The sequence below is a fragment of the Ceratotherium simum genome, chromosome 9 (genome assembly GCF_057802395.1).
Source record: "Ceratotherium simum simum isolate JZ-2026a chromosome 9, ASM5780239v1, whole genome shotgun sequence".
Taxonomy (NCBI): domain Eukaryota; kingdom Metazoa; phylum Chordata; class Mammalia; order Perissodactyla; family Rhinocerotidae; genus Ceratotherium; species Ceratotherium simum.
In genome coordinates, this window is record NC_141908.1 from 77,240,388 (window position 1) to 77,256,672 (window position 16,285).

At 38.3% G+C, this 16,285-nt stretch overlaps 1 protein-coding gene across 9 annotated transcripts in view; it reads right to left on the bottom strand.

Moving 5' to 3' along the window:
- The window catches only part of HYCC2 (hyccin PI4KA lipid kinase complex subunit 2), a 96,850-nt gene that overhangs the window by 33,138 nt on the left and 47,427 nt on the right, over positions 1-16,285 (bottom strand). For all 9 annotated transcript variants that reach the window (XM_014784728.2, XM_087435576.1, XM_087435577.1 and 6 more), the window contains 3 exons: positions 14,044-14,223; positions 11,370-11,450; positions 9,851-9,966 (listed from right to left, as the gene is read on the bottom strand). In XM_014784728.2, the coding sequence (XP_014640214.1) occupies positions 9,851-9,966; positions 11,370-11,450; positions 14,044-14,223 (377 nt within the window). The remainder of the gene's footprint in view (positions 1-9,850; positions 9,967-11,369; positions 11,451-14,043; positions 14,224-16,285) is intronic.

Sequence of the window (16,285 nt, forward strand, 5' to 3'; positions counted from 1 at the left end):
AATCAAATCATATCTGGAGACAAATGAAAATGAAAATACACCATACCAACTCATATGGGATGCAGCAATGCAGAGAGGGAAACTCACAGCAATACAGGCCGAACTTAACAAACAAGAAAAAGCCCAAATAAGCAACCTCAAACAATGCCTAACAGAATTAGAAAAAGAAGAACAAACAAAGCCTGAAGTCAGCAGAAGGAGGGAAATAATAAAAAACAGAGCAGAAATAAATGAAATTGAAATAAAAAAAACAGTAGAGGGCCGGCCCCGTGGCTTAGCGGTTAAGTGCGCGTGCTCCGCTTCTGGCGGCCTGGGTTCAGATCCTGGGCGCGCACCGATGCACCGCTTCTCCGGCCATGCTGAGGCCGTGTCCCACATACAGCAACTAGAAGGATGTGCAGCTATGACACACAACTATCTACTGGGGCTTTGGGGGGAAAATAAATAAATAAATAAAATCTTAAAAAAAAAAAAAAAAAACAGTAGAAAGGATCAATGAAACAAAGAGCTGGTTCTTTGAGAAGATAAACAAAATCGATAAACCCTTAGCCAGACTCACCAAGAAAACAAGAGAGAAGGCTCAAATAAATAAAATTGGAAATGAAAAAGGAGAAAATACAACAGGTACCACAGAAATACAAAAGATTATAAGAGAATATTATGAAAAATTGTATGCCAACAAATTGGACAATATAGAAGAAATGGATAAATTCTTAGACTCATACAACCCCCCAAAACTGAATCAAGAAGAAATAGAGAACCTGAGTAGATCAATCACAACAGATTAAAACAGTAACCAAAAACCTCCCAAAAAATACAAGTCCAGGACCAGACGGCTTCTCTGGAGAATTTTACCAATCATCCAAAGAAGACTTAATACCTATCCTTCTCAAACTATTCTAAAAATAGAGGAGCGGGGGCTGGCCTGGTGGTGCAAGCAGTTAAGTGTGCGCGCTCCGCTGCGGCGGCCTGGGGTTCGCTGGTTCGGATCCCAGGCATGCACCGACACACTGTTCGTCGAACCATGCTGTGGCAGTATCCCATATAAAGTAGAGGAAGATGGGCACAGATGTTAGCTTAGGGCCAATCTTCCTCAGCAAAAAGAAGAGGATTGGCATCAGATGTTAGCTCAGGGCTGATACGCCTCACAAAAAATAAAAATAAAATAAAAAATAAAAAATAGAGGAAGATGGAACACTTCCCAACACATTCTACGAGGCCAGCATCACCCTGATACCAAAGCCACACCAAGACAATACTAAGAAGGAAAACTACTGACCACTATCCCTGATGAACATAGATGCAAAAATCCTCAACAAAATATTGGCAAACCAAATACAGCAATACATTAAAAAGATCATACACCATGATCAAGTGGGATTTATACCAGGGACACAGGGATGGTTCAACATCTGCAAATCAATCAACGTGACAGACCACATTAACAAAACGAGGAATGAAAACCATATGATCATCTCAATAGATGCAGAGAAGGCTTTTGACAAGATCCAACATCCATTTATGATAAAAACTCTCAACAAAATGGGTATAGAAGGAAAGTACCTTAACATAATAAAGGCCATATATGACAAACCCACAGCCAACATCATACTCAATGGGGAAAAACTAAAAGCCATCCCTCTAAACACAGGAACAAGACAAGGGTGCCCACTCTCGCCACTCTTCATCAACACAGTACTGGAGGTTCTGCCCAGAGCAATTAGGCAAGAAAAAGGAATAAAAGCAATACAAATAGGCAATGAAGAAGTGAAACTCTAGCTGTTTGCAGATGACATGATCTTATGTATAGAAAACCCTAAAGAATCCATTGGAAAGCTATTAGAAATAACAACTACAGCCAAGTTGCAGGGTACAAAATCAACTTACAGAAATCAGTTGCATTTCTATATATCAACCACGAACAGAAAGAGAACTCAAGAAGACAATCCCATTTGCAATTGCAACAAAAAGAATAAAATATCAGGGCCGGCCCGGTGGCGCAAGCGGTTGGGTGCGTGCGCTCCGCTGCGGCGGCCCGGGGTTCGCTGGTTCGGACCCCGGGTGCGCACCGACGCACTGCTTTGGCAAGCCATGCTGTGGCGGCGTCCCATATAAAGTGGAGGAGGATGGGCACGGATGTTAGCCCAGGGCCGTCTTCCTCGGCAAAAAAAGAGGAGGATTGGCGGATGTTAGCACAGGGCTGATCTCCTCACAAAAAAAAAAAAAAAAAGAATAAAATATCTAGGAATAAATTTAACCAAGGAAGTGAAATACCTACACAATGAAAACTATAAGACATTATTGAGTGAAATCAATGATGATATAAAGAAATAGAAAAATGTTCCATGCACACAGATTGGAATAAACATAGTTAAAATGTCCATACTACCTAAAGCAATCTACAGATTCAACGTAATCCCAATCAGAATTCCAAGGACATTCTTCACAGAAATAGAACAAAGAATACTAACATTCACTTGGGGCAACAAAAGACCCCAAATAGCTAAAGCAATCCTGAGAAAGAAGAACAAAGCTGGAGGCATCACAATCCCTGACTTCAAAACACACTACAAAATGACAGTAATTAAAACAGCATGGTACTGGTACAAAAACAGACACACACATCAATGGAACAGAATTGAAAGTCTAGAAATAAAACCTCACATCTACGGGCAGGTAATCTTTGACAAAGGAGCTAAGGACATACAGTGGAGAAAGGAAAGTCTCTTCAATAAATGGTGCTGGGAAAACTGGACAGCCACTTGCAAAAGAATGAAAGTAGACCATCTTCTTTTGCCATACACAAAAATTAACTCAAAATGGATCAAAGACCTGAAGGTGAGACCTGAAACTACAAAACTCCTGGAGGAAAATATAGGTAGCACACTACTCGTCATCAGCCATTAAGGGATCTTTTCAAATTCCATGTCTACTCAGACAAGGGGAACAAAAGAAAAAATAAACAAGTGGGACTTCATCAGATGAAAGAGCTTCTTCTACAAGGCAAACGACACCGGGATCAAAACGAATAGGGAACCCACCAGCTGGGAGAAAATATTTGCAAACCATATATCAGACAAGGGATTAATCTCCATAATATATAAAGAACTCACACAAGTGAACAACATAAAAACAAACAACCCAATCAGAAAATGGGCAGAGGAAATGAACAGACACTTCTCCAAAGAAGATATACAGATGGCCAATAGGCACATGAAAAGATGCTCAACATCACTAATCATCAGGGAAATGCAAACCAAAACCACACTAAGACATCATCTTACACCTGTTAGAATGGCTATAATCACCAAGACAAAAAACAACAAATGCTAGAGAGGCTGTGGAGAAATGGGAACCCTAATCCACTGCTGGTGGAAATGCAAACTGGTGCAGCCTCTACGGAACACCGTATGGAGATTCCTCAAAAAATTAAAAATAGAAATACCTTATGACCAGCTATCCCACTACTGGGTATCTACCCAACGAACCTGAATTCAACAATCCAAAGAGGCTTATGCACCCCTATGTTCATCGCAGCATTATTCACTACAGCCAAGACATGGACGCAACCCAAGTGTCCCTCGACTGATGACTAGATAAAGAAGATGTGGGATACATATACCATGGAATACCACTCAGCTATAAAAAAAACCAAAATCATTCCAGTTGCAACAACATGGATGGACTGGGAGCATATTACGTTAAGCGAAATAAGCCAGAAAGAGAAAGACAAACAGTGCATGATTTCACTCATATGTGGAAGATAAACCAACACACGGACAGATAGAATTGTTTGGTGGTTACCAGGGGCTAGAGGGGTGGGGGGTGGGCACAAGGGGTAGAGGGATGCACTTATATGGTGACTGACAATAATGTACAACAAAAATTTCACAATAAAAAAAAAAAGAATAAAAAAAAAATTCTCAAAAAAAAAATAAAAAGAAAAATGGACATAGGACATGCATATGTAGTTCACAGGTCAAGAAAAATAATTAGTGAATTAACATATTAAAAGAATTCAAGCCCAGTCATAATTAAAGGAATGCCAAATGAAACAATGTGACATCAATTTTTAATGATCAGATTGGCGAAGACTAAAAAAATTGAAAATTTCCAGTATTGGGGCTTAGTATGAGGAAACAGGCACTTTCAGACTACTAGTAGGACATTCAATTGGTGCACTTGTTTTGGGGAGGGTAATTTGGCAGTATCTACTCAAATTGAAAGAGGAGACATTCTTTAGTGTAGCAATTTCACTGCTAAGATACTTTGGTGCTCCTATGCAAATATATATACAAAAAAACATTGTGTTCCTTGTAATATTTATAGTAGCAAAAAATTGAAAACAATCTAAATTTTAGTCAATATGAGACTGGTTAAAAACTTACAGTACATATACAGAACAGAATACTAAGTAGTCATTAAAAAAGAATGAGATCTCTATATGCTACTAGGGAAATATGTCCAAGATTTATTCTTAAATGAAAAAAGCAAGTGCAGAACAATATGTACAACTGAATTCAGTGTGTATAGGCCTGCATGTGTTTAAGGTTAAATATATGCTTTTGTATGCATTAAAATTTTCTGAAACGACACATAAAACACTGCTAACATTTTAACTATTGAGAGTAGAAATGAATGGTTAGAGAGAAGAGGACGCATATACTCTTCTCTTTGTACTCTTCTCTATTTTCACTTTATACCCTGTTCTATTTTAAATTTACCACATGTATATAATGTTATACTTTGAAAAATTAAAACGAGAAAACAAAAAAGAAACCTGGTAACCAGATGATTTTAATGCAAACCAGTCTGCAAACTGTACTTATGAACCACTATTCTAATATAAATTTTATACTGTGAAATGATTTGAGTAAACCAACATAACTGTATAGAAAATAATTAAGTTGTTACTTTAAGTCAGGATAAGGCTTTCTCCAAGTATTATACAGCACCCTGCTGGCTAATAAAAGACAACCACTAATGATGAATTTCAAAACAGTTAGGACACAAGGGAAGCCACTGCATTTTCTACCATATATGTAATATTGGAAAGACCCATAAAAAGAACTGGAATTCCAGACTGAAGCACTTAATCAAAAGGTCAATGACTATGGCAATTCACTTGATCCTATGTTCCCTCCATAACTCTAACATTATAATCAATAAGATAAGAGTACTATTTTTTTTTTTTTTAAAGATTTTATTTATTTATTTTTTCCCCCCAAAGCCCCAGTAGATAGTTGTATGTCATAGCTGCACATCCTTCTAGTTGCTGTATGTGGGACGCGGCCTCAGCATGGCCGGACAAGCGGTGCGTCCGTGCACGCCCGGGATCCGAACCCGGGCCGCCAGCAGCAGAGCGCGCGCACTTAACCACTAAGCCACGGGGCCGGCCCTATTTTTTTTTTTTAAAGATTTTATTTATTTACTTTTTCCCCCCTAAAGCCCCAGTAGATAGTTGTATGTCATAGGTGCACATCCTTCTAGTTGCTGTATGTGGGACACGGCCTCAGCATGGCCGGAGAAGCAGTGCGTCGGTGCGCGCCCAGGATCCGAACCCAGGTCGCCAGCAGCAGAGCGCGCACACTTAACCGCTAAGCCACAGGGCCGGCCCCAAGAGTACTATTTTACTATGAACATAAAATATTACATAACAAATAATGGTATCACTAACATTTGTTACATGCCAGGCACTGTGCTAAGCATGTTTTGGGCATCACCTCAATTTATTCGAATTATAAATTGGATGAACTTTATTTGAAATGATCATGTGTCATTCACCTGAATGCATTACGGGAACGGACACTGTGTCTGTCTGGGGAACACTTTCCCTATCTAGTATTGTAAAACGGAAGGCATGTAAATCCGCCCTTCCTCCAATATTAACTGGACATGCTAAATGGGGACCATTAAATGGGGACCATTAAGATTGCCTAAACCCATGGGCCGGCCTGGTGTTGCAAGCGGTTAAGTGCATGCGCTCCACTGTGGTGGCCCGGGGTTCGCCGGTTCAGATCCCGGGCGCGCACTGACGCACCGCTTGTCAAGCCATGCTGTGGTGGAGTCCCATATAAAGTGGAGGAAGATGGGCATGGATGTTAGCCCAAGGCCAGTCTTCCTCAGCAAAAAGAGGAGGATTGGCAGATGTTAGCTCAGGGTCGATCTTCCTCACAGAAAAAAAAAAAAAGGTTGCATAAGCCCATGAGGTCATTAATTTGCTGCACAATAGGTCTGTATGGAGTACAGACTGAGACTTGTGGCAAAAGCCAGTAAATGCCACCTAGTGATGACTTCTGGGATTTGCGAACAGAAAATTTCCATTTGTGAGACAACCAGCTTGCCACTAGGCACCAACTGAGACTGCCCCTAAGACTGAAACAAAATAACTCTGAAATCTGTAATACCCATATCTTGGGTGATGTCAGAAAAACATGGCAGTGCCAGAAGAGTTCCATAATAAAATGGAAATGGTCTGTTCAGGAACATGCTACCAGGGCAATGCAAAGAGGTACTCAGAGTACTGATAAGAAGGGAGCCTCTTTTTCCCTAGGGCCAACTTTGGCACCATCTGCCAGATTCTACTGTCACCCAGACAGCACCCTATGAATGGCTCTCTCCTGACCAACAAAGAGCTGTTTGGTTTACGGATGGTAGTTCTAAGATGAACAGACTGCATCCTGTTTGGAAGGCTGCCACTCCGATTGAAGAAGGTAAAAACAAATCAGCTTGGTGGGCAGACTTAACTGCAGGCTGTTTGCCACTATGTTTGGTTTTTACCAACGCATGGGCGGTGGCCAATGGCCTGGCCATATGATCAGGCAGGAGGGCCGTGGAAATCTAGCCTATTAAAGGAGTGCCTGTATAGGGAATAGCCCTATAGAAATCACTAGGAATTTGAGAAGTGCATTAAAGCAGGACATGTCTATGCCCATCAGGACAAACTCCTTCCAGAATCGGAAGGTGACTGGTTTCAATGAGTAGACAGCCCACCGTGCTTGCTTGAGGTGGCCATCTGGGTCCATGAAATGGGCGGACATGGCAGTACTGTGGCAACGCAGATGGGCTGAATTTAGACATATTCCTTTTGCAACCTGAGGCACAAAATGCCAATGAGAAATGTTCTGCCAACAAGAGAGAGACAGACCAGATGGCTATGGGGCAGACTCCCCTGGGGTAAGGCCCTGCACACAGCTGACAGTGGACTGATGCCAGCAACCCCAGGAGGCTACAAATGGGTCCTGACAGGAGCAGACGCTTACCTGCACTGAGCTTTGTTTACCTGACGATAGATCAAATGTTCACAGTACTACAAAAAGACCAGAACACAAGATATTGCACTCGATTAGGAGTAATGGGTAAGGAGATATCCTCAGGGTAATGGTTTGATAAAGAAGTGGAACAAGCAACTGAAACATCTGTTGTCTAAAACAGGGCCGTAGAGGGGGGATAAAGCACAAAGGGCTGGCTTACATGCCTTCATGAGCATGTACTCACACTCAACATAAGGGGGACCAAGGGAGGGTCACTACTAGAGAGATTCCTCTGCTTTTCTGGGGGATTTGGAAAGAGACGAGTTGGGGGGGGACAACGCTGGTATGACTCTGCAATTCTTCCCACGGGGGTAGGATGGTGGCATAACTTTCTTCCCCACATCACCTCAATTTTTTTTCCTACCTAAAGCAGTGGTCTCAGGACGAGGGCTGCAACTGCAGATGTCAGAAGCAGAGATGATGACTGCTAAGCAAGAAACTCTAACTATATCTTTAAACCTTTATGTCAGAATTCCTAAGGGCCTGATGGAGTGGGTTGTGCCTTTACCCCATCCAATAAAATTGGGGTTGAAAGAGAATACAGATGTATTTCCTGATGGTGAGATAGCCCACTAGTTCTGTCCTGCATAAATCTACCCTATATGGATGGGAGTGGACCAAGGGGAGGCACATGTTGGACTACAGTGTATTGCTGCCAGCTATCTAGACCAGCACAGTGGCTGAACCTAATGTCCCTTCCAAAGGTAGAAAAGTTTGGGTACAAATGGAGAGAGGGAGGAATGGTAGCCGAGATAATGGAATTAATAAATGGATTATGCAATGAGGGAAATTCAATACTACACTGCTACCTTGAGAAAGGTGCAGAGCAAGAGACAATATTGTCTCTTGGCTCAATTATATCAGATTCCTGAAAGGGTGAAGCCATATGTTGGCGAGACCACTCCTGCTCTTAGAACCTTAGAAAATCAAACAAAAGCCTGCAAACTTGAGAGGCATTGTTCTGGGAGACACTGTGGTGCTATGATATGAGGATGAACTGGAATAACAGTTAATGACCGAGTGAGACTCTAGTAATAGGTCAGTATCTTTGACTCTTATTTTTCAGGTTACATCTACTGCCATCCTATGATATAGTGTAACGCTGGCATTGTTGGTAAGGTTATAATACTAATATTGATAGTTAAATGTATTACCAAATTGAATTAAAACCTCCTTATGACGAATACTAATGGGAAATGATTGGTCTGAGGGAAGAAGTGGATTTAGCTAATCATCAGCTAATTTCTATCATAAATAGTTCATTAAGTTTATCATAAGGGACAAATAGCAGATCGGGGTAGGGTGGGAAAGCATAATCAAATTGGTATAAAAATATGAAAATGTATGTAGCAGCTTTACGGAACAAATTAGTTATTTCTTCAAATATATCCCTAACTTACACTGGCTCTTCAAATGTTAGGCATATTCATAATGATTGTATTGCTATCTGTGTCTGTCATATAAATGCTATACTAAATGCAGATGCCCAGATAAACATGATTGTTTTTGTTTAAAAGAGCCTTGGCCAAAGGTCAGGGGATGGCCTGTGTAGTCAAGAATTTGGCCTTGCCCAAAAGGGTCTGGCCTTTGCCCCCTGCTAAGAAGTAACCTATGTCATACCTGATAGGATTGTCTTTGTTTAGGATGGGGGCTGGTGACAACAGATCTTAGGGAGAAGTTGGCCACATCTGACATTCTTCCGTGGGGGCTGGCCACACCAGAAAGAACCACCATGTGATTCAGGGTGGGGCTTTGGGTCACACAGTATCAATTGACCTGGAGGCTGAGATCAACCATGTGAACAATCAATCTAATCAATCACGCCTACATAATGGACCCAATAAAAACTCTGGACACTGAGACTCCCTGCGCCTGACTCTATGCATACTGTCACACACTGACGCTGGGAGGGTAATGCATCCTGACTCTGAAGCTTTGCATTTGTAACCCTCCCAGACTCTACCCTATGCCTTTCTCCTTTTAGCTGATTTTAATCCGTGTCCTTTCCTTGTAATAAACCATAACTGTGAATATAACGGCTTTCATTCAGTGAGTTCTATGAGTCCTTCCAGTGAGTTATCAAACCTAAGAGTGATTATGGATGGGAACCCACCAAACCTGCAGTTGGTGTCAAAAGTGAGGGCAGTCTTGGGGACTGTGCATTCAAACTTTGCAGTCTGTCTCAACTGCAGGTAGGTAGGTACTCTCATTAACCCATTCTACAATGAAGAAAGCAAGGTGTACAGAGCAGATAAACTGCAGGAGAGCACAAGCTTCTAAGGTGTAGTGCTAGAACACAAACCCTCATTTGGCTGACTTCATGCCCACATTCTTAGTTTTTACAGTACTTTATTACACAAGATGACCATAACATAGGACCAACCATTAGATAGATGGGTATTTCACTGTATGATGTATTTCACTAGTATGACATATTTAACTTTTTGCCTCTTCTCATACCAAACTTGAACCGAAGTAATTAGTTAACTGTTAAGCATAAATTAATAATTATTACTGTCTACAGTTTTGACCATTACCGGTTTTGTGCAGTGAATGTTTCCCTCTGAGGATGAAGATCACTATAAACAACCCTGATGAGATCATGTTGACACAATGCCCCTTCAGTCAAAGCCATGGATCCAATTGTCGAGGGCTACAAAAATAAGGTGAAGCATGAGACTGTGCCTCTAGAATGAAGTAAAAATCTATATCATGAAAAGATATTTAAATTTGTTTCAACAAAAGGCAGTTTCAGACCATTTCTTCTTCTCTTTCAAAACCTTTTCCATTTTTCAATTAGATACATTTTACAACTCTCTTTGGAAATTACATATATAATATATAAAACTAAAAATATACTGCTTTATTTTTTGAAATATTACGGAATAAATCTGTATTTAGGACACAGAAAAAGAAAAGTCACTGAAAAGACTAAAGGTTACAAATACATCAATTTTAATTTGTTTGTATTTCAGAACACAGAGCAGTCTTGGCAACTGTGTTCAAACTCTGCAGTTTGTCTAACTTCAAGCAGGTAGGCACTCTCACTAATCCCATTCTACAATGAAGGAAGCAAGGCACAGAGAGTTGTAATTATATAACAAACGATATTGAAGACTATGATCAAATGTCTTTTAGTAACATAAATGATTTCTTGTTTCTAAAGTTGGAAGAACTATCCATTCATAAATGTCTCACTATCCTCTACTTTATTTCATAACATCACACAAAGAACTTAATTAAAATCTATTACTCAGAAATATTCTATGCTAAAATAAGTCCTGGCTAAACAGGAGGCATTCTATTTCCAACACAAAACAAAGTCCCAGGGGAATTAATTAAGAAAATAAATAGCTGCATAGAGCTATGAGACAACAGGATATTGTTTGTTGGTAAGAAAATGGAATATAATTTTTAGGCTACTGGTAAACTTTCCTTAATTGCTTTCCTCACAACTTTATGCACTAAAAGCCACTACAGACCAGAAGCTTGATTCATAACATACACCCTTAAACAGAGCAGGCAGCAGGAGTTCAGCTCCACAGGAGTCGTCTGCCCACATGATTATCAGTGTTCTCACATTCTTCAACAAATAAATAGAAGCAAAAATCAGAGGTGTAATGTTACTGAACACCTAGAATGCATCAGATTCCTTTCAACAGAAATAAAATAATTAGTGTTAATATTCTTCTAAGTAGTCAATTTCCTAAAAAATAATAAAAACAAATTAACCTAACATAGATGATTTCTAATTAATACGGAAGACTAAAAAAATTAAAGAATATTTTTGACAATTGATAAAAGACCAATAAAAAAGACTGAAAATGATACTAGGAGAAGAATTAAAAAGAAACAAGAACTAGAGGAAAACTTTCCATTAATTACTTTCTGCCTCTCTTGACAACAGCTCAGTTCTGTATTGCTAATAACAAACATTTACTTTTAAGATGCAAATCAGTAAAGATATGTTGGGAATATTTACCTCTGGTAAGAAATTGACTTTTGTCTCTTACTCAATATAATTTTAAATAATTCCACCTTTCCAGTCTTACTTACCTCATGGTATATTGAAGGCTTGGATAAGGAAGGGATAGTAAAAGATAGAACTTTATTGTTTCCGTCTTTATCAGCAATTTCCTATAGTTAAGAAAACATACAAAGATAATGAAATATTCATAGGACTATAAGAAATAATAATTACTTTTTTTTTTGGGGGGGGAGGAAGATCAGCCCTGAGCTAACATCTGCCAATCCTCCTCTTTTTGCTGAGGAAGACTAGCCGTGGACTAACACCTGTGCCCATCTTCCTCCACTTTATATGGGACGCCGCCACAGCACGGCTTGACAAGCAGTGCATCAGTGTGCGCCCGGGATCTGAACCCGGGCCGCCAACAGCAGAGCGTGCGCACTTAACTGCCACGCCACAGGGCCGCCCCCCAGAATGCATCTCAACTAAAAGAAACTCTTACAATTATTCAGCCATAAACTAATGACCTGAAATAAGCTACATATTAACATAATTAATATTAGTCCAAGTGATTAAAAGTAAGTTCATATTTAGGTAATTTTTACTGAACTGCAAGAAAATTCTCGTGATTTTTCACTTTTTGAAAATCCTTTCACTGTGTCCTTTGTTTGTATCTAGAGTCTCTGACACCTCCTATCTTCCACAGGTTATCAATAAAACTCTGCCTACAGATGCCAGCTATTAGAGGGGTGAAATGCCAGCTATTAGAGGGGTGAAATGTTCCTTCTGTGTCACTCCTTTTCTCTACTGCCTTATTTTAGTCTGTATTTCCTTTACAACTCATATTAGTATACATGACTGGCATAAGATCCATAGAGAGAAGATTGCTTTTAATAGACCTAGAAGGAAGGTGGTCAGAGAGACTGAGTAGTCACACAGCATAAAAAGAAGAAACAACATTAAAAACAACTATCATTACCAAAACACAAACCCAAAAGAACTTGCCTATAGGGCTCATTTCTGAGTTCACTATGTCATAGGAGAATATCAATTATACGTGAACAATGGCCATACCTTTACTTTTGGCAGGAAAATGGGTTTAAAAATTCCCTAGAGAGTTTTTTAACTACTTTGTAGTCAAACTAGTTATCACCACATCTGGGCCACTGTGCCTCAGAGAATGTCTATGCTAAGATGAATGGACCTGACTTAAGTTAGGAAATAAAATTTTAATTTTTATTCCTAAATTTTAAATTAAGCCAAATACTTTTGATTTATACTTGTGTGTGTTTGTGGAGAAGAGTGTTCTGAAATTTGTTTAAGCTGAGGGCAATATACAACTCTCCCTGGAGCTATCTGAAGCAAGGGAAAAGTGCTCGGGAGGAAAATAAGAAAAAAGAGAAATGAATATATAAAAGAAACCCAGTGTGGTAAGAAAAATAGAGAACCACAGAGAAGAAAGAGCACAGGTATCAAGGGAATTAAAAGAAGGCAGAAGCCTGAGGTTATATTTCTGACATATAATTGAACATTTTTTTATAGTACACAATTTTTGAGATGCCAAAAGATAATTAAACCATAGCACCAACAAGTACTGCCAAGAACTTATCAAGCATTCTGCTACACAAAATATTTTTGCTTCATTTGTCCCACTACTGAATTTCATTACACTAAAAAAATTAATAAAAATCATAGCTTAAACATAATCTAAAACACTCAACTCAATTGTTAAATCAGCAAACATTTACTAAGTGCCTGTGCTAACCACTAGAGGAGACATGGTGATATATGGAACAAATTTTCTGCTTTAAAAAAAAAAACAGCCAGGCAAGCTTGCAAAACAGAGAACCTTATACCTAGACCAGCTTTTCATTTAAAAAAACTCAACTTTCATTATGATAATACTACTACTATTAATAATAATAATGATTAAATACCTCAGGCAACATGCTGGATTCTTCTAGTTGTTTTTAATCCTACTAACAACGTTTTATTTCTGTTTTACAGATGAGGCAACTAAGTCAAGATATTAAGTAACTTGCCCAAATTTACAACAGTCAGTAAGTGGCAGGGCCTGGTTTTAAACAAAATACAAGTGACTCCAAACGCCATGCTCCTTCCTTCAGATATATGTTCCAGTGATGGAAACGTTTTCTAACGATTTTTTTAAGAGATAACAGACGAATGAGCACTGGTGCAGACAATAATTATTGTGAGACAATGTTTTGTGAGGTACTTTATCACCTCTCAACTATAAAACTTAACTTTATCATGTGGAGTATTTATTTACGACGAGAACTAAATACACAGAATATAAGACTTCAGAGGGCAGGAATTTTAATACCAATGCCCTAAACTAGGCACCATGAGAAAAAAAACAGAATGTTTAAGGTACTCAAGAATTCCTTAGAAGAAAAGAGTTTCATACACAATATAGTATCAAATATATAATGTTATCAAGTGATTATTAAAAATAAATTAAAAATTTTTTAAACGCAAGACATTCATAAATATTGGTCACATAAAATAATTTGAAGAAATAAGTCATAAAATAGTAACAATGCTATGTTATAATAGTTTCAACTACTTTATAAAATGTATTATCAGCAATTACTTATTAAGCACCTCTGTACTCAATTTAACTAATTCAACTAAATTTTTCAGCAGACATTTCAATTTATTTTTCTCTAAACATTCTTTAGTATCATTTCAGAGGACTTTAAAAAATACTTAAAATTTCCCACACTATCATCTTCAACTTACCAAATTATAAATTCCTAACAGGAGTGCTTCAATGCAACCATTACTCTGTCTGTCTCGGCTAACTGTAAGCCGTAAATAAACCCACATCAATTCCGGCAAGAACTGCAGTGTGAACCTCTTAAGTCGAACTTCAGAGCTACGATAGAGCTCAAATAGCTGGTGGCAGACAGGCTCCAGGAGCTAAAAGGAAAATAAAGTGCATTAGGAAAATAAAGTGCATTAGTCATCTCCATTCTTTTGGCAGTAACTGTGTTTTTTTAAAGGCACACATACTTGTATAATATTTTTAAATAAAGTCTTAATATTAATTTTTGCATATTTTGAACCAATGCAACCACAACCTTAATCTCTATTTATGTACAGAGACTACATATGAAACTGACTAATCCACTAACTATAAGAGTACTTCGTGTCTATATAATATCAACATATCTTTCAATACACTGTACTATTAAATTTATTAGATAATTAGTTCTTTAAACAATGTATTACATATATATTTAGTGAGTTTCCTTTTCTGTTCTTACCAACCCTTACTATCCTCCATTTAAAAAAGTTTTGAGTCCAGCACAGAGGCGTCGTGGTTAAGTGCGTGCGCTCCGCTTTGGCGGCCCAGGGTTCACGAGTTCGAATCCTGGACACACTCCGATGCACCACTTGTCAAGCCATGCTGTGGTGGTGTCCCATATAATGTAGAGGAAGATGGGCACAGATGTTAGCCCAGGGCCAATCTTCCTCAACAAAAAAAGGAGGATTGGCATCGGATGTTAGCTCAGGGCTAATCTTCCTCACGAAAAATAAAAAAAATTTTTTTTAAATTAAAATGTTTCTAGGGCCAGTCCCAGTTGCCTAGTGGTTAAGTTTGGTGCACTCCACTTTGGTGGCCTGGGTTCAGTTCCCGGGTGCGGACCTATACCACTCGTCAGTGGCCATGCTGTGGTGGTGGCCCACATACAAAATAGAGGAACATTGGCGACAGATGCTAGCTCAGGGCGAATCTTCCTCAGCAAAAAAAAAAAAAAAAAAAAAAAAAAAATTCTATTGGAAAAAAATAATTTCAAATGATCTTGTTGGAAACAAACTTTGAATCTATGATTTAGACTATGATTTAAACAGAAGAGAAAGGGATTTTGCAATACATATTTAGACATCCAAAATGCTAGCTAATATTTTAAATACATACAGTAAAACAAACAGATTATTTTTAGGTTTTGGGACTAACTTAAATTCTACTAATCATACCTATCTGAAATATTTTGAAAAGGAGGAAAGTATATAGAAATAGCTTTTTCAATGTTTAATTGGATAAGTTTTCATATATCACACAATATGACTTATGAGGAGCTTGAGGACCCTGAAAATGGAAGAAAACCAACAGTTCAAATAAACCTCCCCCTTTTCCCTAAACATGTACTGCCAATTTAGAATGGTTTTGTTGGAATAACTGCAGACTACACAAAATTGGCTGTGATTTTAAAACGCAGATAAAACACTGACAGGAAACTATAAAATAATGTTAATTAAAGTTTAATGTTAGCTTTTTAAAAAAATGAATACTTCAGGAATTTATACACCTACTTCTATTCCGAATGATTAAAATAACACATACATTTGGAAATCTGCTTGAAAGTAGTTATACACATATGTAATAATCTAACACTCTAGAATAAAGTCACTACTTTCACAATTGTCAGTTAAAAGTCAACAAATCCTATGCTGATTGTATAGGTAATATATTCAGACAAGTTAAGCTTAGCTCTCTTAAGGAGCAACTCTGAAGCTAAAAAAATTTACACACACACACCCTCTAATCTAGTAACTACTAAGCCCTTTTTGTGAAATCATTATCTTAGTATTTAAAATTAAAAAACATTCCAACTCTCCCCTTACACTGAAGTTTAGACCAGTCAGACAATTTGCGCAAAGTCACAGAAGTTAGTGGAGGAGGAAGACACTAGAAGTCAGTCTTCAGACACCAAGGTGACGCTCTCACTGTACCACATTTCTTATACTAGAATGAAGGCGGAGTAGCAGGTGGGCTGTTTAATTACAAATAGTACATTCCATGTAATGTCAATAATGAAGTAATAAACTTTTGAAAATAGTCAACTGCTGGCATCTTTTTAAAGTACTGACATTTGAAAATAGTCAACTGCTGGCATCTTTTTAAAGTACTGACAACAATATTCAGCTCTTTTGGGGAATTAAAGATTGCTGCTTTCATAAATTTATTTATTAAAAA